This window comes from Vigna unguiculata, chromosome 2 (genome assembly GCF_037176805.1).
Source record: "Vigna unguiculata cultivar grain cowpea cultivar isolate G323 ecotype 2 chromosome 2, ASM3717680v1, whole genome shotgun sequence".
Taxonomy (NCBI): Eukaryota; Viridiplantae; Streptophyta; class Magnoliopsida; order Fabales; family Fabaceae; genus Vigna; species Vigna unguiculata.
This window is the reverse complement of record NC_140793.1, coordinates 32815316-32841750: the sequence shown is the minus strand read 5'-3', so window position 1 is coordinate 32841750 and position 26435 is coordinate 32815316. Positions and strand designations below refer to the sequence as shown.

General features: G+C 30.0%; 4 protein-coding genes across 4 annotated transcripts; 2 read left to right on the top strand and 2 right to left on the bottom strand.

Moving 5' to 3' along the window:
* The first annotated feature begins 745 nt into the window (after nt 1–745).
* Nucleotides 746–4231, top strand: LOC114170984 (PI-PLC X domain-containing protein At5g67130-like). Its single transcript, XM_028056323.2, has 9 exons — nt 746–998; nt 1100–1222; nt 1318–1455; nt 1726–1824; nt 1916–2219; nt 2306–2529; nt 2617–2703; nt 3474–3917; nt 4029–4231. The coding sequence occupies exons 1-8, from the start codon at nt 882–884 to the stop codon at nt 3657–3659; spliced, it is 1278 nt and encodes a 425-aa protein (XP_027912124.1). The 5' UTR covers nt 746–881; the 3' UTR covers nt 3660–3917; nt 4029–4231.
* A 674-nt stretch (nt 4232–4905) lies between these two features.
* Nucleotides 4906–6716, bottom strand: LOC114173011 (F-box/RNI-like superfamily protein). The gene is made up of 5 exons (XM_028057198.2): nt 6428–6716; nt 6180–6326; nt 5797–5932; nt 5414–5512; nt 4906–5272 (listed from the first exon to the last, which is right to left on the bottom strand). Exons 1-5 carry the CDS (start codon nt 6514–6516, stop codon nt 5108–5110), a joined length of 636 nt encoding a protein of 211 aa, XP_027912999.1. The 5' UTR covers nt 6517–6716; the 3' UTR covers nt 4906–5107.
* A 3341-nt stretch (nt 6717–10057) lies between these two features.
* LOC114173033 (caffeoyl-CoA O-methyltransferase-like) lies at nt 10058–11516 on the bottom strand. Its single transcript, XM_028057228.2, has 5 exons — nt 11294–11516; nt 11124–11203; nt 10897–11041; nt 10583–10714; nt 10058–10475 (listed from the first exon to the last, which is right to left on the bottom strand). The coding sequence occupies exons 1-5, from the start codon at nt 11387–11389 to the stop codon at nt 10182–10184; spliced, it is 747 nt and encodes a 248-aa protein (XP_027913029.1). The 5' UTR covers nt 11390–11516; the 3' UTR covers nt 10058–10181.
* A 9687-nt stretch (nt 11517–21203) lies between these two features.
* On the top strand, nt 21204–24432 carry LOC114167287 (transcription factor SPATULA-like). Its single transcript, XM_028052336.2, has 7 exons — nt 21204–21803; nt 22200–22304; nt 22417–22482; nt 22578–22643; nt 23308–23628; nt 23714–23798; nt 23888–24432. Exons 1-7 carry the CDS (start codon nt 21453–21455, stop codon nt 24034–24036), a joined length of 1143 nt encoding a protein of 380 aa, XP_027908137.1. The 5' UTR covers nt 21204–21452; the 3' UTR covers nt 24037–24432.
* Nucleotides 24433–26435: the final 2003 nt, after the last annotated feature.

Sequence of the window (26435 nt, the reverse complement as noted above, 5' to 3'; positions counted from 1 at the left end):
AGTATATTAATTTTCGTTAGCGCAATAATCTAATAAATCCTTCGATAATTTATTCTGTAAGGTTTTTTGCTTTGACTAATGATACATTTATTAAAGTTTTTTACATTTCGCTATTTCTCCATGGTCAAGTGATTTACAAACAGTAAGACCGTTACAATAGGATCACTTTAATTAATAAATTGAATACTCATTCCTAAGAATATTATTGAATTGATTAATCTTTTAAACACCTTTCCAACTTATCATAGCGAATTTCTTTTTATCCAGCCCTTATAATTAAACCATCATTATAATTTAGATCCTTTCTTGAATCCAAAACTTTCACTAAAAATCCTTTGGCTGAAAGACATGAATATGGTCATCAAATTGCATGTTTTGTTGCCTATCATAAAACTGTGTCTGCAATTCACCATTACCAGTAATTTCTGGGCAGAAGCAGAATACCCCACCACGTGAAAAGCATAAATAAAGAGATCCCAGAGAGTGCTTGAAGCAGAGTGGAAGATGAAGAAGAGGTAACTTGGACAAAGTGGGGAAAACTCAAAAAGATACTCTCAATATCACATTGCATTTAGAAGAGGCTAGTGCCTTTTCTGTCCACCTTAACCCATTTTATCAGTCTTCTACTAAATAAACATTTATCTTCACAATTTTTATTCTTAATTCAAATAATATATTAAAGTGCATCATTACATCATTACATATACAATACATAAACGTTAAGTATAATTGCCTCAAAATAAGAGAAAAACTATAAAGGTGACAAAACCAAAACTTTGATCAACCCCTCTCTCTCTCTCTCATCTTGCACAGTAAAATCTCTTTCTTTTCCTTTCAACTTTCAACCTTTCCTCTCTCTCTCTCTCTGGTGCTGTGGTGCCATGTGCTCGCGTTTCTTGGATTCCCGAACCAAATGCAGAACCCCAACCATCTTTGCGTCACTCTTCTTCTCCCTCTTCCTCACCTCTTCCGCCGCATGCTTCAACGGGAATTGCCAGGTTTACTTCCTTTTCTCTCTCCCCCTTCACACTCAGTTATGATCCATGCAAACTGGTTTCAGTTTTAGAGATTCACCTGAAAAATTCATGAACTTTCGCAGCTTCTGGAAGCATGTACAGCCGCTACCGATTGTGGGCCGGGCCTCTATTGCGGCAATTGCGCTGCTTTAGGCCGGACTCGGCCCGTTTGCACCAGAGGCCAAGCCACCATCGTTACATCTCTCGTAACCTCCAAAGACATATCTCACATAACCGACAACATAACATATCTATGTAACACAACAACATTAACTGTCTCTTTTTTGGGATACACATGCAGGTGAATGATTTGCCCTTCAACAAGTACACGTGGATCATGACCCATAATTCATTCAGCATCGTGGATGCACCACTTTTGGCTGGAGTTCAAAGACTCACCTTTTACAATCAAGAAGACACTGTTACTAACCAGTTGAGGGTATGTATTGTTGTTCCTCCTTGTCTTCTAAGCGGGATTCCTTGGACACACAAAACGTCACATCGTTTCCTTCTTCAATTTGCATTTTCTAGATTCTGGTTTACCTTCATGCTGAAGGGAATGTCTGTTTTAATTTTGAATGTACATAGCTTACTTATTTTTTAGTGATTCTTTTACCTAGCTTCAGGATGAAGGGGTTAAGTGAGTGATTTGTGTTTTACTTGTTTGTTTAGTGATTCTTACACATTTTTTTTTATGGGTGGTGTTTAGAATGGAGTGAGAGGATTGATGTTGGATATGTACGACTTTGAGAACGATATCTGGCTCTGTCATTCATTCCGAGAGCAGTGCTTCAACTTCACGGCCTTTGTAATCTAACTATAAACTCCTCTCTGATATTCGTTTACTATATATAATTTTGCTGGTGTTGTCTAATGTGGGAAGCTGAACATTTTTTCAGCAACCTGCAATAAATACTTTGAGAGAAGTGGAGGCATTCTTAACTGCAAATCCGACAGAGATTGTGACCATTGTAATTGAGGATTATGTGCGTGCTCCAAAGGGGTTGACTAATCTGTTCTCAAATGCTGGACTAGATAAATATTGGTTCCCGGTGTCTGACATGCCTAAGAAGGGTGAAGATTGGCCCACTGTAACGGAGATGGTTCAAGCAAATCGTCGTCTACTTGTTTTCACTTCGGATTCTTCTAAGGAAGCTGAAGAAGGAATCGCTTATCAGTGGACTTACATGATTGAAAATGAGTGTAAGTGCAGTGTGTGTCATTGCAGCACAGATAAATTTTTGTGAAATGAAATGAAATGACAACATCATAAATTTGCTACCTTGCAGCTGGAGATCCTGGAGTTCAAGGGGGTTCTTGTCCACACAGAAAAGAATCGAAGGCGCTAACTTCTAGAACTGCATCGCTTTTCTTACAGAATTACTTTCCAACATATCCGGTTGAAGCTGACTCGTGCAAAGAGCATTCGGCTCCACTTGCTGATATGGTGAACACATGTTACAAAGCTGCAGGAAATGTGTTGCCTAATTTTATAGCAGTTAATTTTTACATGGTATTCCTTCTTCTGGATTTTTGATTCCCATTCAATAATGTGGAAAATAGCTCAACCATTTTATAATTCTAAGTGAATTTCATGTAGAGGAGTGACGGTGGGGGCATTTTCGATATCGTCGATAGAATGAACGGCCACTCGCTGTGCGGCTGCAATACAGTCTCTGCATGCCAGGTTTGCTTGCATTTCTTGTCCAGAAACGTATTGCCTTAATGCCATTTGTTTCTGAACTTTCTTTTGATAATTTCATATCTTACATTCCTACGGTCAGTGGAAACCTGATTTAGAATAACTTCAGTCAAACTTTCCGAAATTCATCTTAGATTCAAAGTTAAACTGTTCTCTATTTCGTTGGAAGTCATACATCAACTAGAGTTAAAACTAATTTATAGTATATAAGAGGGTGTAAACCTTATTTATAAGCCGATTTTGTGAAATTAAATTAGGTTTAAAATTCACTTCTTAACATATTATTAGAATTGAGGGATAGAATCAATGCTAGAGAAGTTTATTATTTGTTAGATTTATTGTTTCATCTACTATTAGACCATCTATTAATATCTAGTATCACGTTTGAGACATATAAGACCAATTTACATTAATGAGTTTGTTTCAAAGATTTTGTCTGAATTTGAGCTTTAAATTTAAAGTATCCCTAGATGTAATTCTCTATGTGTCTTTGTTAATTATTCCTTGAAATCAACCCTAATGCAAGAGATAATTAATTTTGAAATGGAGGAGAGAAAGGTTTATTTTAGTTATTGTTGAAAATAGCAAAAATGTAAGATCATGTTATGGTTGACATTGACTGTATCCTCAATTTCATTGTGGCAAAATATGGAGGGAAATAAGCTTCTACATATCTGAATAGTAAGAACATTTGTGTGTATGATGAGTTGATGCTATATGAGAAGGAGAATTAGATAATTGCTGCAATTATGCAGGAGGGAGCACCTTTTGGATCTTGCAAGAATATTGCTGTACCTTATACAAGTCCAGTGACCAACACTGCAGGAAGCTTTACAGGATCTGTTCAGTTCTCTAGATCAGCTTCACCTTCTCTTTCTCCAAATTCCTGCCTTTTCCTCTTCTTTTATTTCCTCCTTATTTCTCTTTCATTGGGATTGTGATTATTAGTACACAACCCAAGTCTAACAAGAGAAGCTTATATTTGTCTATCATGAATGAGCTAGTCTTTAAAGAGGGACTTCTGTGATTTAATATGTGCTACTTCCTCAAACTCTGAAATGCCATGGAACTGCTTATAGGTTAGAAATTAGGTAAAACAAAATTTTGGAATTGCTGAGGCCATAACACGGATCTGTGAGGTCATCTAAGGTAGATGGTAACCAACCAAGAAAGACTAAGATGCATCCATAGCAGTTCAGGTATGTTTACCTAGTTCATGTCTCCATTGTTACATTGTTGTTGTGTGTGGTTCCATAGATTTTAACGACACCCTTATTATATTTGTAATGTTTCCCCTTATCGCTTTTCAGCATTTGTACCAAGGTATCATTAATGAAGACAGAATAGGAAATTTGCAACATAGGATCCGGATGTGAAGAAGCTCTTGGTCTTTGTTACGGTTTCTTCCGATTGTATTCTGACAATTCTCACTTTTGCAACATTAATTATGCAGTTAGCAAACATTAATCACTTATTTCTTCCTATTAATAATGCCTTTATCTGCTTTCTTTCATTCTCTTTCTGACCTAACTGGCAATTCCTAATTTGGAAGAATATAACATTGACGTGAATATATTTAGACAAATAAAATTTGCGTGAAACAAATAATTTTAATTTTGTACGCTACTTACCATCTAGAAGTTGAGTTTCCAACTCAAAACCTGATCCATTCCACCTGTTAGGGCTGCATCTCTATCAGCTATCAGATTTCAGGTGGGTTTTTGTTCTTTTGGATTAGAAATTATATGAATACAAGTATGGAATAAAAACAACACCTTAATATAATATTATAAAACTAAATTTTGAGATACAAATAATAAAATCTCAGGTAATTTCACATTTGTTAAAAAAAAAAGTCCATAAATAATAAAATATTCTTAAAAATATATCAAATATAAAAAATTATGATAATAACTAATGAAATTATTAGCTTAAACAGCTTTGTTTAAGTCAGGTGTTCTTTATTTTTTTTTCTCTCATGACATGACTTATTTTATAAGATATAGAGATCTTTTAAAATAATTACTTTTAAAATATTTATCATTTTATCTTAATTTTTTTTTTCTTATAAATACTTGTTGCTTAAAGCAATTTTTCTAAACTTGGTCTCAGCTCAGTACATTTCTACACTTTGAATTCAGCTCAGTACAATGTAACAATTAACAATTAAGTCGGTAAACGAATAGATACAGTTGAATAATCTTTCTTTATTGATGACTTTGTTTTGTGAATTGAACCTTTACAGCAATAGGTACTTGCAGAAATGGATTTTGACAGATTCAGCTTTTGAGGCATGTTGAATCTATGAACTCAAAAACGAAACAATCTGTACATAAAAACAGCAGCAAAAAACAACCAGGGACACCATTTCTATACATTTAGTCTAGTTTCACACTTTGATCTTAAGGTCTGGTCTCAAAATAACTAAATTGTTGAGGTTGTCCACAGGAACTCTTGTTCCCCATACATTCATTGATTTTAGCTCCAGGCATTTCTCAACTAAGGCAAAAAGTCCATTCTCAGTTACATGGCGACAGCTCCAAAGAACAATGGTCTGAACAAAAACAATAACTCATCATTTCACTTATCATACAATGGAAAATCACAAACATCCAATATTAAACCCTTTGCTCTGTTCTGAGCTTCATAGAAAATAATTGAACACAAACCTAACATTCAATTTCTTATAACTTACCTCCAACTTTGGACAACTTCTTGCAATGGCAAACAGAGATTCATCCGTGATAAATGTACCACCAACATTCAGATTTTGTAGAGATCTAGTTCTGGATATCTGTCCATAGTTGTCGTTAGAGAAGCAAAAGGAAACAAAAATAAAACAACACTTACATAGACTTACATAGAAACACCCAAAACAACAATTCCTTAACCTGATAAATGTCAGAATACTATAAGCACAATCTAGTCATATGATAACCTCAAATTCTCAAAATTAACCTAATTTCATTCCAACTGCAATAGTCTGCACAAAATGAATCCCCTCCTATTTTCTAACACCATTCCAAGTAATATGTCACCCCCAAACATAAGAGTTACAAAATCAAAACAATGACATACCAGTTGAACAACACCTTCATCTGTGATTCCAGTCAAACCCCACAATGATATAGATGTGAGATTGCTTGCACACTTAGCAAAAGATATTCTCACAAGTCCTGCATCAGTTATTTGACAACCCCAGCGGCTTCTCGGTCTGAAAATACAAAACACAATAAAACTTTTCCTCCTAAACCTAAAATAGCACATATAATTTATAATCCAACACAAATCATTTCGATGTTTGAGAAAGACCATCAAAGGGAAGATATCAGAAACACCATCCTTGGAATCAACAAAGGGGTATAGAGTTATAAATTTATGATCAGGAAAAGCAAAAGTACATAACCGAAGAACAGTAAAAGAACAGAAGTGAGGGTATGAAAGAAAAGAAAGGTACACACATATGAAGTTTTGTGAGATTGTAGGCATGACAGACAAGGCGAGCAGTGGATTCATCATCCATTTTCCAACCTGCAAAGCTCAGATTCTCTCTGCATGCCAGAGACTCATCCACCCCTTGTTTCCATTTCTTGCAAACCTCGCTCGCCCTTTCAAAGCAAAACCACATCACAAAAACCAGAGTCATGGTGATTGGTGAATCAATTGTTAAACCAATGAAACACTGATGCAGACAACATAAAAAACTTACTGGGCCAAATCAGTGAAGGAACTGAAGAGAACAAAAATATTAGCCAACAAGTCAACGGGCAAACGATCAATCTCTGACTCAACTTCCATTTGATCCTCTCACTGATAAATCACAACCCAAAATAATCTTCACAAACACCACAGAACCTTCACCCCAAAATAACCTTAAACTCTGTGATGAAAAGTGTTTTCTGTCAGAAATATATAATAATACACCCAACAAGGAAACTGAAAAGTGTCCTCATGTTTTCGTCATCCCTTTATATTGTCACGTCCTTCGTTACTGTGTTCACGCAACTTTTCTCTTCATTTTGTTTTCGAGTTAAAATCTCTTTATATACAATAAACTATTCTATGTTTTAAAATATTTAGACCATTACACATCAGAGTCCAAATTCGAAATAACTAATTAGCATGAATGCCAGTTAATTCAGGTGCGGATGGATGGATGGACCTTTATTAGTTATATTAGTTAAAAAACACCTTTATTAGTTTAATTAGTTAAAAAACGGTGGAATATACTGTTTTTATTCACACACATAATAAGGAATACCTATCTGTGTTACATAGATTCAGATTCTAGATTCTCTGTTCTGTTTAATTGAGGATTTATATGGATATGTGCATCATAGTTCCCATCAATGAGTCATTTCCTTTTTGTAATATCCAACTTTTTTTTTTCATTTTAATGCATAATTAAATAAATGGAATTTTTAAACGATAAGGAGTTAGTTGAGTTGTTGAGTTTTAATTAGCTGCTTTAAATTCTTTGTATTTATTATGAAAAATAGAATCTGGTTAGAAAAAAATTTGAGGTGTGGAATGACAAATAATGGCTCATTCCGGAATCGTGTAAAATTTGTATGATGACTTATTTTTATTATATTATTTGTTACGTGTATTGTTGATTAAAAGAAAACCACCGGCATGTTTGAATTAATCTTTTACTTTTAAAAGGTTGAAGTAGTTTTTGCATATATATATATATATATATATATATATATATATATATATATATATATATATATATATATATATATATATAAATTATGATAAGCATTTGTTTTTCTTTTTTGTGAGGTGCATCTGACTCACTAATCTCGAAATATCTTCGGTGGATTGTCCCAATTATGTTTGGCTAGTTTTATGTTTTTTTTTTGGTCAATTTTATACATTTTTTAAAAGCTTATGGATTTTGCTTGTGTAAGTTTCCTCGCTGGTACTTTTTTTTCATTCACGTTTCTCCGTTGACTTTAACTGTAGATATATTAAAAGCTAGAGCTAAATGCACATGTTTCATCTTCATTTTTCACCAATATGTCGTCATTATTTTAGTATTATTGTTTTGTATTGCAAAATATTGTATGATATTTTTCACAAAATTTTGTTTGTTATTTATTAGAGAAAGATCACTATTTTTTGTTCCACGGTATAATTTTGTTTTTCCTGGGTAGAGAGGCTAAATAGATGGTTTGGGTCCAGTGGTAATCTTTTAGTTTTTTTTTTCTGAACCTTATAAAATCAGTTTATATTTTTTTAATCAGAAAAAGTTAAAGAAGATTCTAGATTTTGGGTTACTTTTTGGGATTTCACAGCGAGGTGCTTCCTTTTATACAGAGATATTAATTCAAAATAAATATCTTATTTTCTACCAATGAGATGTTGGCTAATTTTAGAACACGGAAAGAAAATATATCGACTTTTTGTTTTTTGTTTTTTTAATTATGCACCCGATATTTATTTGTGAAGAAAAAAAATATCCGGCAGAAAAATTTCTTTCAGCACCCTCATAATTTTTTTTTCTGGTACCTTCGTATTTTCTAAAATTTCAATTATATTTATGCTGTAACTATAATTTTGAATTTCACAATTCATAAATATTTTGAATTATTCTATAATACAAAATTATATTTTAGATTGTATAATTATTATGTTGGAAGAAATTTTCTTCGAATATCAAATATAGCCCAAAACCAAAATACCGTTAGAGTTCCCTTATAACCCAAAACCAAAATACTGTTATAGTTCCCTTGATTATAGGAAAGGGTTTTTCATTCCTGCACCTCATTATTACTAATTGTCACCCCATTCTCAGAGAAAAAAATATTAAAATATTCTTTTTTGCTACACCATATCACCACTACTACCACGACTAAGGAAGAAAAAGAGAGGAAACACTGTAAAAAAATCTCTTTTTATAAAACTCATTAATTCTGGAACTCATTCCATGCAGACTCATTCACAAAAATTCAGTCAGAAAAGTATTACGAAAACTTGTTCTGAAAAGCTTATTGCATAATAATTTCACGTGTTCCATAAAACTTATTCTAAATAATCTTATTCCAGAAATATGCTTTGAAAATTTCTGTTTCGAAAATCATGTTACACAAATTTTAAAATTTGTTCTGAAAATTTTCCGAAACAAGTAATCTATAAATAATTTTTATAAAAAATAAAATGTTATTTTAAAAATTATGAGAGTGCAGCGAGAAGGGAAAAAAAAAGCGAAAGGAAATTTTGAATTTCGTTAGTTAAAAGGGCTTGCAAAACATGCAATCTAAAATTCTTAAAACCAAAACCAAAACATTTTAAAGTATTTATCTTTCAAAATAATTTATTTCATATTTAAAATAACATCATTAAAATTTCAAATCTGATTGTAATTTTATTCACTTTATAAATGTTAATGATTTTTACGTCATATGACATTACCTTCGTTTTATTCACTTTAATACGATTTTTTTCATCGGAAAAAGGTTCTAATTGAAAACTTGGTTAAAAGAATTAATTTTAATATCACTTCCCGATTGATTGCTACTTGTTGAACTCCATTTATTTTCTTTGTACATCTACACAAAATTTTTTATTTTCGTTCTATCTCTCAATTAAATTATATTAAAAACTCTAACTATCTTTTTTCTTCTTCAATGAGCGCCGCACCTCTCCCTTTTCCAAAAAGTAAATGATACTTTAACAAAATTTAGTTTCATAAATTTTGATAAAGAAATTATTTTTTAATAAAAAAATCTTAAAGTTTTATTATTTTATTTTTGTAATTTCATAAAAGAATAAAAAAATATTATATTTAGTACTTTTGTCAACTTTATCAAAAAAAAATTATTGAAAAATCATTCATTTTTCTTCTCCAAATCACCATATCCAAATATCCAAATGACCTCCATTTCTTTCGTCTCCAAATTACCATTTTTACTTTCTTTTCTTTTCGTCCATTCTGGAGCACTTAAACCTTGAACCTTTTTTCGTCTCCAAATCATGATTCTCCGATTCTTCATACCCAATTCGTGCATCTCCAACAAGGGTATTTGAGGTATTACAACCTTTATGGGGGTGCAGGAAGAAAAAAGAGTGCTGAAAAAAGATCCTTGTCACCATATTATATAATTAATTGAGCTTATTATTACTCCAATTAAATAGAATTAAAATATATTATTTTTTATTTTTTAACTAAAATAAAGTAATAAAATAATATTTTTTTACCCAAATTAGTAGTTTGTCAAAAAGTTTGTAAGAAAAACTCTGTTAACATACCATTTTCCATATAAATATGTTGTAAATATGATTGGGAATGAATACATGTGTTTTGTGTTGAGGAAGAGACACGTTATGAATGTATTCGCAAAGAAGACAAAAATTCAAATTCATCCAAGCAGGTACACATTATTTTATTCATGGATTAGGTAACATAGTAGAAACTCGTGTTTTCCCGCAAGTTGCGGGTAAAAGGAGCAGAGTGATCAAATGATGCGGCGGCACAGGGTAATGCCGTCACCAACGGGAAGCTGGCAAATCTCGACCCTTGAATCAAGTGCAAGTGCCTGATTCAGCTCCATCACAAAATCACGATAATATTTAATATAATCCAAGAGAGGAGCATCGGGTGGGGCGACCACAGAGCCGTTCCACAGGGTGTTATCGTAGGCGATCATTCCCCCGACCTTCACAAGCTCAATCACCCTATTATGATAGTTCAAGTAGTTATCTTTATCAGCATCAACGAAGATGAAATCGAAGCTTCCCTTGTTCTTTTCCTGTTCATGCAATACAATACACACTCATCAACGAACACCATAAACTTATATACACACTGATTCTTTGTTTTTCCTGAAAATAATTTGCATGGATTGATTGAACTCACGTCTTTGATGAGTTGATCAAGAAGAGGAAGTGCTGGCCCTTCTCTGAAGTCAATCTTGTGAGCCACTCCTGCTTTTTCAATCACAGGCAACCCCAGTTCATAATATTCCCTGTTGATATCCATTGCCAAGATCTGTTTCATTTTAACAGATCAAAACAAGTAGAAAAAAAAAAAAAAAAACTGAACTTTTATTATTTGTATGTATATTAAGAAGAACATACTGCTAAGCTAATACAAGAAAACCTTAATTTCATCACCCATATGCATCTACGTAAGATTTCTGATATGATAAGGTATATGTATGAATTAAGCACCTTTCCATCAGATGGAAGAGCGAGGGCAGTGGAAAGCAAGGAGTAACCAGTGTAGACGCCAATCTCCATGGTGTTCTTCGCATTGACGACCTTCAGTAGCATACTCAGAAGTTGTCCTTCGTCAGGTGGTGTAGCTAAGAGGTTCCTGTTTTACAACAACATAGGTATAATATTGTCACAAATTAAGGTTTTGATTTGAAAACCCACATAATGATGATCTTGATTACCAAGGGTGTTTTTCCGTCAACTCGCGAAGCTCCTTCAAGCTCTCGTGTTCTCTTGGGTACACGCTGGTTTCAAGTATATACTGCAACACCAGTAATTGTATTATGTATATGTTGGTGTTGTTTGTTACTATGGAAAAAAAGAAGAAGAAAGTGTTAGTAATGGAATGAACCTGATAGAGTGCATCACTCTGAAGGAGACTCTTATGATGGAGTTGTTTGTGGCCAGGTATTTGATTTTGTTGTTGGTCTTCGTTGATGATAGTCATGATTGATATCTGGGTATGGGATTTATTCTCTGAATATTTGCTGAAGGTAAACAATGGCCAAAAACTGGTATATATAGAAGCTGAGTGTAAGTGCTGTAGCTCTTTTGTTTGAAGAAAAAATGTCAAAGGGTTGTTATGGGGTTGGTAAATTGAAGCTTCCGTTTGGGATTGTGCAGGATTCCTTCTAGAGTATAAAATAATATATTTGAAAGACCTTAAACAAATCCTATAATTTACATAATAATGTGATCGACTCGATTATTCATTAATTATAGTTATTATTAGGATTCTTTAGATAACTAACACACCATTGTCTTTAAGTGTTTTGAAAACCTTATTCACTATGCCATAAACAAATATTAACTTATTTTTCTCAATTCAATCAAAATACATCACCTCTCCATGTATAAGGGATCTGTATATATTAAATCCCTATATCAAAGTTTGAAAATATACAAATATGTTCCAACCATTTCAGTAAAAAAAATACGACGCTGCTAGACACAAGTTTTTCCACAATTATTAAATCCATATATTATATGATACAGTCCACATGTTCAATGACTTTCATTATTTAATTTTTGGTAAGATTTTGCGTGCTCATTATCAAACATAAACTAAACATCACTAAACTTAGAAAAGGAGGGAAATAAGAATGAAAAAGGAGAGTATAACATCACCATTAATTGTAACACATCTTTCTGATTTTGTGCTTATAAAATTTTATGGTTATTAATAGTAGATATATATACCATTCTATCAGAAGATAGATACTTATTTCAGAGTTCAAACTATGACAAAATAATTCTAACATTGAATCATTCTAAGGACAATGACCTTTACTTCAGAAAAGTGTTAAAAAAAAAACAAATCCGTTTTACATGAACATAATAAGAAACAAAGTCGTTTTAACAAAATGATTGACTTGTGAATCAAAATATTATTTAAAGACCCCATATAAAAAGGATTATTCAAAAACCAATTATTGAGTCCTATAACTTTCATAAATCAATCAGAACTTGACTATTTCTATACATAGTGTACCTCTCAGTTTCAAAGACTTTTGTGTACATCCTCCAAAAAACATGGACTTTGGTCATAAAAAAAAAAGACTTTGGTTTACAAGTTCTAGAACTCAATGTTTCAACAGAATTTTTCGTCAAACTTGTAATTTGTAATTTATACGTATAGCATTAATTAATGACATGCATTTATATTGCCCAATTTTCTCTAATTTAAATAAGAAAAATATAACAAAAAAGATGACACAACTGATGTAGGTAGTTTGCAATTGTATGACCAATAAGCAAAGTTTTACACTATTTTTTTTTGTCAAGAATGAATAATAATAAAAGCACAATAGTGATAAGGTTTTGTAGATGACATGTATGGGGAGACTTTGAAATCAAAGTGTTGTTGACCTGAGAAAAAAAAAAGTTAAAAATTAAATAATCACACGATCCAATTGGTTTTATTTTAGGAACTTATATTTAAAAATTATAACATTTTCTTTTATTTTCTGTACGAGGATGAAAAACGAATATGCTTATATTAATTAAGGTACTATGAAAATATACTTTTAAAGTAGTTACTTTTCCATAATTTTATATTAACATCAAAATATGAATGTTTATCATAATATTTATCCATATTACATTTTCACCTTTATTTTTTAATTAAATAAATTCATTTACGTTTATTTGTGTTACTAAACATCTATTGGAACCAAGATTTTAATAAATATTTAAAATAAAAATATATTAGTCAAAACTAGATTTTATACGAATAAAAGTAAATAGAAAACATTATTAACTGGTACATAAATTAATTTTAACTTATATTTATACATACAATATCTATAACAATACAATATCTATAACAATATATAAAGGGAATTCCCGTTTTTGTGTTCACATTTTAAAATACCAATTTTAACCTTTAAATATAATAATTTATTAAATTTTTAAAAATTGACCGTTACTTCTAGAAGCTTTTTATAAAATCGGCTATCTTTGCTTATTCTCTTCTTATTTATTTATCAATGACTATTCTTTCATCTGTTTTGATATATTTCACTTTATTTTAATAAATATAATTTTAGTTTATATATTAACTTAATAACATTACAATATTATAATATTACGCATATTTAAAAAATGCATACATATCACGCCTATGTTTACGTAATTCTTATAAATATGATTCTTGTGAATGCAAAATTGTCCCATGAATGAACCAAACAGCCCCTAGTGGTTGAAACACTAAAATAGAGTTATTTTACAAATAAAATATCAAAGTGGATGTTTATTAAATGTATTTTCTAAAATGACATTATATTTGTTGTAAAATCAAGTCACATTCTTTTTAATTTCAGGATCCAATAATTCACTTGTTTTTTTTAATTGATTTCAGTATTGTTCTATTTTTATTTTTTTTTTAAATCATAACAATTTAGTTTATCTGATCAAATGGACAAAAATGTCATAAAAAATATAATCAAATGAAAGGCCTTTCTTTTTACACCCCCAAATTTCAACTTGCACCACAAGTGGAGCGGTGAAATAACCCATTTATTCTTATTTCCTCCCTTTTATCTTCTTCTTCTTCTTGCATAAGCTGTACACCCTTTTTATAATTTGGTGAATAGAATTCTCTGTAGTGGTTTTCCCTTTTCCAAGTGTTTTTACAGATTCCGTTAAAGTTAACAAACAGTTCATCCTCCATTGTAGTGTTGTTTTCTTTCAAAACTTTACCTATTTTGATTTGTATACTTTGGAATACATATTTTATTTTTTATTTCAAAATGAACAATCTAGAATATAAATTTTAGTTATAGATTGGATTAATATATTTCAGATTGTATAATTTGGAATACAAATTTGCATGTATAATTGAGAATACAATATGTAATACAAATTTGTATTTTAAATTTTACATTTAAAAAATATATAAATTTGTATTCTAAATTATGTATTTTAAAATATAAAATTATCGACAAACACTAAAAAATTTATGTATAATACAAATCCTTGTTTACATAAATAGTGGTAAATAACATACATTAAAAAATTGTTAGTTATCGACTTATTTTTTAAGTAATGGTAAAAACTTGTTAATAATTTGCATTTACAAACAATAAAAAATTCATCGAGGATTGATCAAAAAATTTATCAATAAATATCAATGATCGAAAATCTATACATAATAACCAATGTCTAAATATTCCTTATCGACTTACTGAGTTTTTTTCTATTTTTTTCTTTTTCTTATTCTTCCTCTTCTTTTAAGGGAAAAAAAACTGCATAATGCTTTAGCATGAAAAATTTTAATCCCGCCTCTTATGCTTTCACTTAAATGGAAGATTTATTTTTGCAAATGTAATATTAACTTTAATATATATATATATATATATATATATATATATATATATATATATATATATATATATATTAATTTTTCGACAGAAATCTAATTAGTAAATTTCAATCTAGTGTGGTGTAATAGAAGATCTGAGATTTCCTCACGTGTTACATTTATAATTACCCAACGGAATACAGAAATTCAAAATTACAATAATGTATTAGTATAAAAACAATTATATTTTTATTTCTACTCGATCATCTCAACAATCAATCTCTAAAATGGAAAGAAACTTGAACGCAGGATAGTTAATAAGAATTCAAAGTAATTTGCTATATGATAAATAAAGGTGCACTTTCATCTCTAATAAACTCATTTATGTAACTTCAAAGTTAGTAAAAAAAATCTATGTATGGTAATAAGAACTGCATCTCGTTGTAGTAAATCTCTACATTGAAACTTTACTAAAAAACTTGATACTAGATAAATAATTTCCTCGTACCATAAAATGTTAAACGTAAATGAGAATCTAATTCGTATTTTTACAAGTAAATTAAGCATGTACATAAAACTATATATCGGATTAAAACATTTATGTGACAATCAAGTATATAACTGAAGAAATATATTATTCTTAAGAAAAGAGGTTGGTTTATGCATCTTTCTTAGCTTCAACATATGTACTTCAAAACATACATATACAAATACGTATTACACACAAATTATAATCCCATACTGTACTATATGTATCTTAGTGAATGACCAAATTAGGTCAAAACAATCAGACAACTAATGAATTTAAAAATAAAATTTGAGAGTATAAAAAATTATGAATCATGTCTTAAACTACTGTATGTGTTTTGCCGTATTAATTGTTAGTTTTAAAAACCGTGGTTTTGAAGGCATCTTACTATCTAACCTTTGAATAAGGCTGTAACGTTCCCATGTTGTTAGGCAATTGTCTCTTCAATCCTCATCTTTAGTCCAACAACACAATACTATACAACAAACGCGCTTCTCTCCTAACGTGAAACTCACGGACTATTCCTTGTTTGGATCCACATCAATCAATTCCAGGTCAAATTACAAAATGACGAACAAACTAATACCAACTGTTTCTTCTGTTTTGACGCGAATATAGTCTTGTTCAATCACAAACCAAACACGCTTCACTATTATCCTATCCTCCTTCTCTTTCTACCATTGGATCCTTATTCTAAATCATAACACCCACTTTTCACACCCATATGCCCAATAAGAACACGCCACGTGCAACTTAAGCTACCAAATGAAACAGAACATTTGGTTTAACCATCGTATCACCGTCCATCACCCAAATCTAATTTCTTTCTAAAGACATAGGTCAATGAAGCGGTTGGAATTAACAGAATCAGATTTTTTTTTTCTTTAAACTATGATATTAATACACACAAAAATAAATATTATTTTTTAATATATGTATCCTTTGTTTATTTATTGTATTGCGACATTCCTGAAATGAAAATAAGAAATAATGATTTTGTAGTTTTGGTTTCTTACTGAGTTAGGATTGCAAAGACGAGAGGGTGAGAGGGAAGAGTGTTTGATTACATTGGTGATGGTAGGTGTTACTTGCCGTGTATGATGGTTGATCAATCTTGCACTGTTTGTGTGACGTTGGATGACATTGACGCAGATACTGTGGTGGTCCCTCCCGCAGGACAACTTTGCAGCGCTGGATTCGAGATTCTCTTGCCCAATCATAAGTTGACACGTAGTGGTACGAATAAATAAGGTTTGCGGAAAGATATTAATAAATATTTGTCACATAGTTATATGTCGGGTTAAGGTGACGTTGAGTCAGACAAGACAATGATATAGCGGTAGAGACTCAGACGTCTGATCAAGTAATCATATACATCATTTTAAGCTATGCTTCTTCCACCTATTCTTTTTAACTAAAACCAATTTCTATTTTTATTTTTTAATCAGTTCTTAATTTTTTTTAATTTTAAACAATTCAATATTAAATATCGTTCTGTTTATTTATATCTTTTTCTCATTTAAAAATTAAAACTTATGTTATTATACTTTTCCGGTTGAATTATATTTGTATTCTCCTACTAATGAAATAAAAATTGAAGGAAAGAAATGTATATGAATAAATTCACTAAAATCTATTTATGTTAATCATAAAAAGTGTTACGTATTTTTACTTTATCTTTATTATATTTATTTGGTTCATATCAAATTATGTTTAATTGTTACTTCAATTGTTTTATAATTTATCTTTTCGTTAAAGAACTTGTCTAATATTATTAGTCATCTGTATGCAACGTTTAGACTTGCACTAAAGTTTTACTTTCTAGCGACGGAAACTTACAAAAAATAGAAAAATACAAAAGAAACTTGAAAAATGAACGAGAAACAACACATGAAAAATGTTAACAAATGTTTTTTATTGAAAAAATAATGAAAAAGTTACACATAATCAATGATTAGTTAGTTATGTGACAAAAAAATTATCAACACTTATATATTACATAACTGATTAAAATAAACAATAATTAAATTGAAAAATATATATGATATTTGTTAGTATTTTGTTTATACTTTTTTATTGAATTTTAATTAAAAGAATTCTAACAATTCATTGCATTATCTAATTTATTTATTTACTATTATATTAATTAAATTTACTACAAATTTTCATCTATTTTTTCTTAATTCAAATAATTTTATTTTTTAGAAAAGCTTTAACTTTTACTTTAACAGCGCTTAATAAATAAAAGTGCATTTTAGATTTTAGTTTGGTTCAGTAGACTTCCAACTCTAAGAATCATCAAAATGTCAATGGTATAAATAGGGTGTCTTTGGTAATCATCAAAACTTAACATTCTTGTTTGGTTAGAATATTTTAATTATCATTAAATGTATAGATATATTTAAATGTAAAAAAATTTAATTAATGACACTCTTTTTTCAAACAATTAATAAAAAAATTAATTCGTATTGACTAAATAGTAGTCTTCCTGATTTAATAGATAAAATGATAATTAATATTGTCCCTACAAGCATTAATGATTGGAACTCACTTTTTAATGATTTTATTAATTAGACGCTGACATCGAAATTTTGTTATGACTATTTGAAAATTATATGATTTCTATTATCTAATTTGATTGAATATATCGATAAGGGACGGATCTATAACCACACAATTCACTAGCAATGTACATATTAGTAGACTAATAAGGTCCTCAGATTATGAATTTCGAATGTTGAGTGGGAATGTTTTGTTGTCGAGTTCAGATTTTTTATTGATTTATTTTTTATTTTTGACTGAGCATTAAAAATATATTATATTAATATTTTAAATATTTTTTAAAATATTAAAAATATAATAGAAAAATAGTATAAAAAACTCAATATAAAATCCAAATTCGTTATTTTCTTCGTAATCAGAAGGAGTGGACTTTATAACAAAGAAATCAATACATATATGTAATATTGGTGGTGGTTGGGTGACACAACGTGACTCTATAAATATACAGGATATTCAATCACGAAAAACGATAAATATAATGTGTATAAATACAATGAATAAGAAAATATAAAATAATATATATATATATATATATATATATATATATATATATATATATATATATATATATATATATATATATATTACTCTTTATTAATGAACCCAAGACATGTATATTTCTCCATCAATCTAGTCATGTGTTAATTTCGTAAACCCTTTTCTCTATTATTTTTTTTCATGTCTATACAAAATAATTTTAATATGTTTCACTCCTTATCATTTAAACTCACCAAAAAAAATATAAATTTTATTAAACCTAACTTTCACAATCATCTTTATTTAAGTATCTCTTGGTAGCTAGGGTGTATTTGGTTTGGTTCAACATATACTTCAAATTAAAAAATATTGTTCCTTTTAGATCTGATTATTGTATGAAAGATTGGATTTATACTCAATTATCCAAAATGGAACATGACACAGTGTTGTTTAAAATATACTTAACTACAATCTATAAAAAAAATTCATCTAATAAAAATTCAATTTTTTATTCGTCACATTATTATATAATGTATATTTTTTGTCATACTTAAATCCTATTGATTATTATTGATTACTTATATTTTGTATTTTATTAAATTTAACTTTTTTTATAAACTTGTTAATTTATATATTGTTTTAGTTTATTAAAATTTGGAGCAAATTAGAGTTATACTCAATTGATTTTATGTTGTTAGGGGTGAATTTTGTATCTGACAATTTAGGTCAATTAAGATATAAAAAAAAAAAGGTATGATAACTAATAAATGCGACAGGATGTAATAAAAAAAAAAAAAACGTTTTAACAAAGTGTTAGGAAAATAAACATGAAAGTCCAGTCAACATAATTTTACTGCTATTCAAAGGCCATTCGTCATCTTCCATGAATAGAAATCCTCGTGGCAAAACATACAACCCACACATGAATTAATAAAGAAAATGTGATTAACGAGTTTTCATTTTTTATGTTTACTTTATTTTTTAATTATCATTATTTATTTCGTATCACATTATTTATAATATTCATTTCTCTATTTCTTATTTTCACTCATACACCAAGAATTAAGTATAACATTTACAACTTCTTTCCATTAATAAATATTCTATCAATTAAAGTCAAATTTTCAAGTTAAATACATTATTTGATTCACAGACAGACAAGTATTGTTACCCTTAATTTAGTTGCTAATATAAAAATTACTAAATTAATTTTTATACGAATGATTTTTTTTTTTTACAGTTATGATGTCTAGATAATTTTGCATTGGCGTGTAACTTACTTATGTATTATTAATTTGATATTTAGAGACTGTATTATTTATATGACATTTATATATATGATAACTAATTTTAATATATTATTAATTTGATCCGTATAATCAGTACACAACATATAACAATCGAAATAAAAATAGACATAATAGAAAGACAATATTAAAAGTAATAAAAGAGAATAAAGGATTTTAGATGCACTACGAAAAAATATACATGATTGACAATATATGTATATATAAAAATTAAATTGGAAATTAATAAGTGTTTAACCTAACACAAATGAAAAATATGAATAAATATGTATGAGTCTAGATTTTTTATTGAATTTCTTGATGTTGTCATTTATTGAGTATTTAAAAAAAATATTTTAAATATTTTTTTAATATATTTTAAAATTTCAAAATCAATAACTATCAGAATGTTTTGAAAACATAATAGAGAAAAAAAGAAAAAAACTCAACACATAATCTAAGTTTTTTATAGAGTGTGAATAAATTAAGACATAAAAAGACGAGATTCAAAAGATTTAGAAATGAAGTGATGTTTATACCAGAAGAAAGGAACTTATTTTATTTTATCATAATAATATTAATTTTCACAAAAATTTAAATTAAAATCAATTAGTAATATATAATTATTTTTTAAAATAGTTATTAAATATAAAATTAAAAAAAAATATGTAACTTTTTATAAATAATTAAAGACAAAAAAAAATTGTTAAAATAACAATTAAAAAATAACTAAAAATAAAACTAAAATAATAAAATTAAAAAAATCTCTTTTATATATTATTATAGATAATAATAATAATAATAATTTATTATAACGAAAGAATATAATATTTAAGAGGGAGAGTAAAAATAGTAGGAAAGGGGTTAATGTGGGTCACGTGCCACTGGCACATGTAGTGGAGCGTGCAACCACGGGACTTCCACTCCACTTTCTGACATACCAAAAACAGAAACAAGAACAACACCAGCAACCGCAGGCCTCGTATTTGTGGTCATTAAGGTTAATAACATATTCTCATCTCACATCACACATGTTATCGTCTTCATTCCACTCTTTTAATATTTTTTAAGATACTTATTAATCATTATTTCAACATCTTCTTACTAAAAACTCCATTTTCATATCTTTTCAAACATTTACTTTAGTTCCTCATCTCTTTAATTTAATATTTCTTTATTTTGAGACATAATTTTTAATTCCATTTATTTATTATTAACATTAAATGAAAAAAGATAGCAATAGTTTCATATGAATTAGTAATAAAAGGTTTAAAATTGTATTAAGAATTGAAAATGTTAAACCAAACAGAAAGGACAAAATATTTAAATTGAAATAAAATAATGAAAAGAATTTTTGTAACTGAATATTTTAAAATGTAAGTATTAATTTAAAAACATAGGGCGAAATAGTTAAGAAACTGTACCGATAACTTTTGTAACAGCATCTTTATTTAATATTTGATTCAATAGCAGAAGTGAAGGAGAGAGGATGAGAAGGGAGATTATTTTTATTTTTGACATGTTTAAGTGGAAAGTGAGGCATAGTGAAAAGGTGAAAGCGCGTGAGTGTGAGTGGGAGTGTGTGAGTGAGAGAGAGAGAGAGAGAGATAGGCATAATAACACAAGAACACAAGTCTGATCCAAAACCCGCCCACAATTCCCCATATCATGTCGTGTTCATGCCCTTCTTCCTTTTCCTTTTCCTTTTCCTTTTCCACAAGTTTCTGAAAGTGGTTGGTTGCATTACCATTTACTACTTTCTTTCTCAACGCACGGAAACAAAATTAACAAAACCACCCCAACTCAATCCCTCTCTTCTGCATTCTTCTTCTTTTCTGCTCACACACCTGTAGGAATGGGCGACATGTACCACTTTGACAAGAATCTCTCTTCGCAGGACGAAATCTCACTTTTTCTTCGTCAGATTCTCCTCCGTTCATCTCCTTCTTCTTCTTCTTCACCCCACTCCGTCCCCGGATCCTGCAACTCCAACGTCTCTCACCAAAACGTCAATTCTCACGCTTCTTTCTCGCCCTCGCACCTCCAACACGCCAAGATCTCCAACCTTGGTTCCACCGCCTCTTTTCTCTCCGCTTCTGCCACTTCCGCTTCCTTCAAGCCCCACCCTGCTTCTGCGCCAAATGTGTCTTCTTCTTCCCTTTTAGTCAGCGAGAACGAGAATGATGACTATGATTGTGAAAGTGAGGTACACATCACACTTTATTTTTATTATTATTATTATTTTCACTCTTTAAGTTTGAGGTTCTCTTGGCAGTTTAGCTTCTGCACAATTTTTTTTTATTTTTTTTATCGTAATACTGTCGGTTCCTAGTTAACACTGTAACACCAACGTGTGTAACTCTTTTATTTTTTTTTTTCTTTTGGGTATTATGGGTTATTATCTTGTTGATGATGATATCCCGATAACTGTGAGTATAGCAAAAAAAATAGAAATTTGTTTCCTGGACTGTTTTTAGGGTGGATCTTTGAAAATGTTTTGGTTGGGGTGGGAAAAATTCGTTGCTTTTGGGGAGGGGCCTTTGAATTTTGAAGTGGAGATTGCACTGCTTCTTTACAATTGCTTCGTGATTTCTGAACGTAGGAGGGTGTCGAAGCTTTGGCCGAAGAACTTCCGACAAAGCCCGTTCCTTCAAGGAGTTCATCTAAGAGATCAAGAGCTGCAGAAGTTCATAATTTGTCTGAGAAGGTTTGTGAATTTCTGATGATGGCTGTTTGTTGTACTTGGTTTGGTTTTATTTTAATCATGCTTGTGTAATTTTCCTTGTGGGCTTTTGTTCGGCCTTGAACTTGTTGAGCAGCGAAGAAGGAGTAGAATCAACGAGAAAATGAAGGCCTTGCAAAATCTAATTCCGAATTCTAACAAGGTACGCAAGTTTCTTCAACCTTGGTTCTTACGACAGGTGCATAGTTCTTTGTTATTAGTTGGTCTCGGTAATTAATTGCTTTATGTGTGTGGCAGACGGACAAGGCTTCAATGCTCGATGAAGCTATTGAATACCTTAAACAACTTCAGCTGCAAGTACAGGTCAGTATCTCTTTTTATTTGCTGCAAACTTTGTCGTATTTGAGGGGGCTGAAAGCTTCATTTTCTTCAGTACTTTCTAACTCAAGTTGCAATTTAAATAAACATAATTGTTGGTCTGTGATTTTTGATGTTCTAGTTACTGTTTACCGTCTTGACTGAAAGTCTTTTTATGTGAACAGTATATGTATGGGAAACTGCACAATATCGGAGAATTTGAAAAAATCCTAGCTGGAAATTGTTGTCTTCTGCTAAAATATGAATTGTAAACAATTCGACGTTGATACATCTAATAAAGAGTTTAAGTATCAAAATTTTATCATTTGAAGTGTCATAGATTTTCGTTGATGCTGTGATAATCCAGTGAACTTGCCAGTAGCTTCTTGTTTGAAAGTTGTGAGTTTGAGAATAGCTTATATAAATCTTCTTTCTGAGTTGAAATGGTATTGAATATTGAATTTTGACATGGTAAGCCTCTAGTTGGTAGAGTAAAAGGAAACCTTTCTAGAATTAAGCTTAGTTTGATTGTGAAAAAGGACGACATAGACAGGTCCCATCAAAGAAAACATGTTCCAAATAGTTTGGTCCTCCTGAGATGTGTTTTTTTTTTTCTACATACTGAAAAGAGTAGTACTGAAGTTGATGAGATTTTATGATAAAATTTCAGATGCTGTCAATGAGAAATGGGTTGACTTTGCATCCTATGTGCTTTCCAGAAGGCTTACAAGCAGTGCAGTTGTCTGAGATGGGCATGGAACTAAGTGAAAGAAACAGGTCTACCCCTTTAAACATAACAGCTACTCTGCCTCTCCACCAAGAGAACAACCCCTTGCACTACACATCCAATCTACAAAGCAAACACATTCTGCCAAATCAGCCATCTGCACCATATCCTTCATTTATTAACAACCCAGAAACTTCTTTTGGGCTGGAATCCCGAATCCAACCAGAAACAAAACCTCTTCAACACAAAGGAGGATCGTCTGGGGTAAGCTCACCAACTTTCTAGTGTGTCAAATGTTGTTAAAAACATTATGGTCATTGTAATTACATGTTTCCCTTGAATTGTGAAGCCAATACGAGGAGAAGACATTTTGCATTACCAGCAACCAAGTGCTATCCATTCAGATGCTAATAATACATTAGGTGGTTCTCAAGGTAAGTGCAATTATAGAATAAACTAAATATTCCATTACTATATATATACAATATCCCATGCTCAAATAATATGTTTTCTGAAACCCCAGTGGTGAAAGAATTCGAGTCAGGCACAACAGTATCACTCTCTTTTGACACGCAAACATGTGAACCATGCATTGGCGCGAGAGATCAGTCAGGAGTGATCATAAGAAATAGTGAGGCCAACATTGTTGTTACATCGCAGTTAAGTAGGTAACTGGTATATATAGCGCTAGGTATATGATGATGGTTAAGGATATATATAAATATATATGCATATGGCATATGTGATGATATGTATGTATGTATGTTGATGCATGCGACAAAATGTGTTGAAAAGCTTTTCAGCACACGAGACTGCAATGCAGTGCAGAGAGGAAAGTTGGTGGCAGTGAGAACTCGAAGACCGAGATTTTTGAAGTTTACAAGTCTAGTCTTGCAATGCTTTTTGAATTTTGGTTTCCGCGTAAAAGTAGGAATCCCAATCCTTTGAGTTGAGCATTTTGTAATGTTCTCAAAAAGCCTATGGCTCTGGCCTACGTGACATATACAAATTATTTGTAGCTTCTCCAGTTGTTACATTATGCAATGTATAATATTATTATTATTATTATTGTATGCACAAAAAACAGCCACTAGTTGTACGGAGTATCTATAAACTCATGACCGTGAAATATACTCCTACGTTGATTTCATTCACTTCACTGTAAAACTGGTTATATAAAAGATCAGAACATCTCTTACAATTTAAAATCTAAAGACAGTAGATTTGTAATTCATGAAAACGAGATATAAAACTAGGTTGGGATATGATGTTAGAGATGAGGTGGTTGGAAGACAACAATGGTGAAGAATCTGACAATGGGTAAAATGGTATTGATATTGTCGGTCTGCTGAGGGAGAAATTGAATACAAATATATTATCAGAGACAGGTTTTGGATACTGTATTTGGCCACCAAAAAATTATCTTCATGGATAAGATCTCTTCCCATATAGTCAATAATAACGACAATTTATATATTTTCTTTCCTTAATTGTTTAATATCAAATTCGATTTGAAGGATTCACCTTAATAATAATATTTTAATATAAGATGCTGTCTTAAGAGACTAATGGTTAAATTAAGAAATTGTTTTAGCATGTTCGCATTTCGATCACTGAGAGTGATTTTCTTTTCACAGAAAAGTAATTTGCATGCTTTTAAGTGCAGCCCATTTCGTTTCCCTGCACCTGGTGTTCATGCGCGGTGCAATTAGCATATATAATTGAATATAAATGTCCTTGCATACTTTTACTTGCTTAGAATGAAAAATGACTTTCTCAAGGAAATAATTGTTTTTGAAACTATAAATATAAATATATTCAAAATAATCATTATGTATCATTAAAGTAGTAATGAAAGCAAGTCATGTACGAAAGATAAGATAAAGACATTAATGAAAAGGGAGCTCGTAAATAGAAGAAGTGTGTGTTAAATATTAGTCACGTAATAAAAATAGGCTTTATTATGAAGCAATTACTCATATTACATATTATGCAGAGATTAATTTCAATCCAAACCATTTCTAGACAATGGTATCTTAAATTCAATAATATCATATGTCATGTGATTTTTAAGATTGATAAGTGGATCCACATGAATGTCAGTGAAAAAAAAATTTATGATTCTTTCTTCTACTATCAAGAATGAGTTTGTGACATGCTTTGAGTTTATAGTTCAAGCATTGTGATTTCATAACTACTTCAAGGGCTTGTATTATATACAATATTGATGATTCATTCTTCTCCAATTCAAATGACTATCACTCAAAGGAAACAAAACACGTGGATTAAAAGTGATTGTGAATTAAAGATAAAGTATGTAAGTATATTGTTTCAAACTTAATGATAATGAATTCATTAGCTAAGGGTTTACTATAAAAAATATTCATTAATTATGTTGAAAGAATGAGTATTGACAAGACATTATTAATGATGTTACAAATATATGTATACATCTTAATTATATTGCTTGTATTGTATGATGCTTACAAATTTAATAATAGTTAGATTTCACCAATTATGAAATAATAGTTCGTATACATTATTGTTTTTGTGAAATGGTGCAACATATATTTGAAATGACATAATGGACATAATATATACCATTAAATAAATTTATTTAATATCAATTATATGTTTTGTGATTAGGGAGCTAAGTTGATCTGATGATAACAACTTCCATAATCTAATCATTTTTATTCAATTAAGGATGGTAATTTGATAATTTAAATTTACATGTTTATAATTAAATAATAAACCTTAAAATTTTCACATAAGCAAACAAGAACATCTTAAATTATTTTAATCTAAAATTTACTTATGCAATTATAAAATGAATTTAATAAAAATATGTCTAGTATAAGGACGATTAAAATGTAAAATTATATTACACTTATTCAATGTTATTACGAAGTTATTAAAATATTTTTTATTCTTCTTCTAATTATAATAAGGACAACTTTTGTCATAAAGGATTCAAAGAGAATTTTTCATAAAAATGTGATTTTAAAAAGAGGCAACTCATTTCTGTTTTTTAATATTATCTCAATTCTTACTCATTAAAAGAGAGAGAA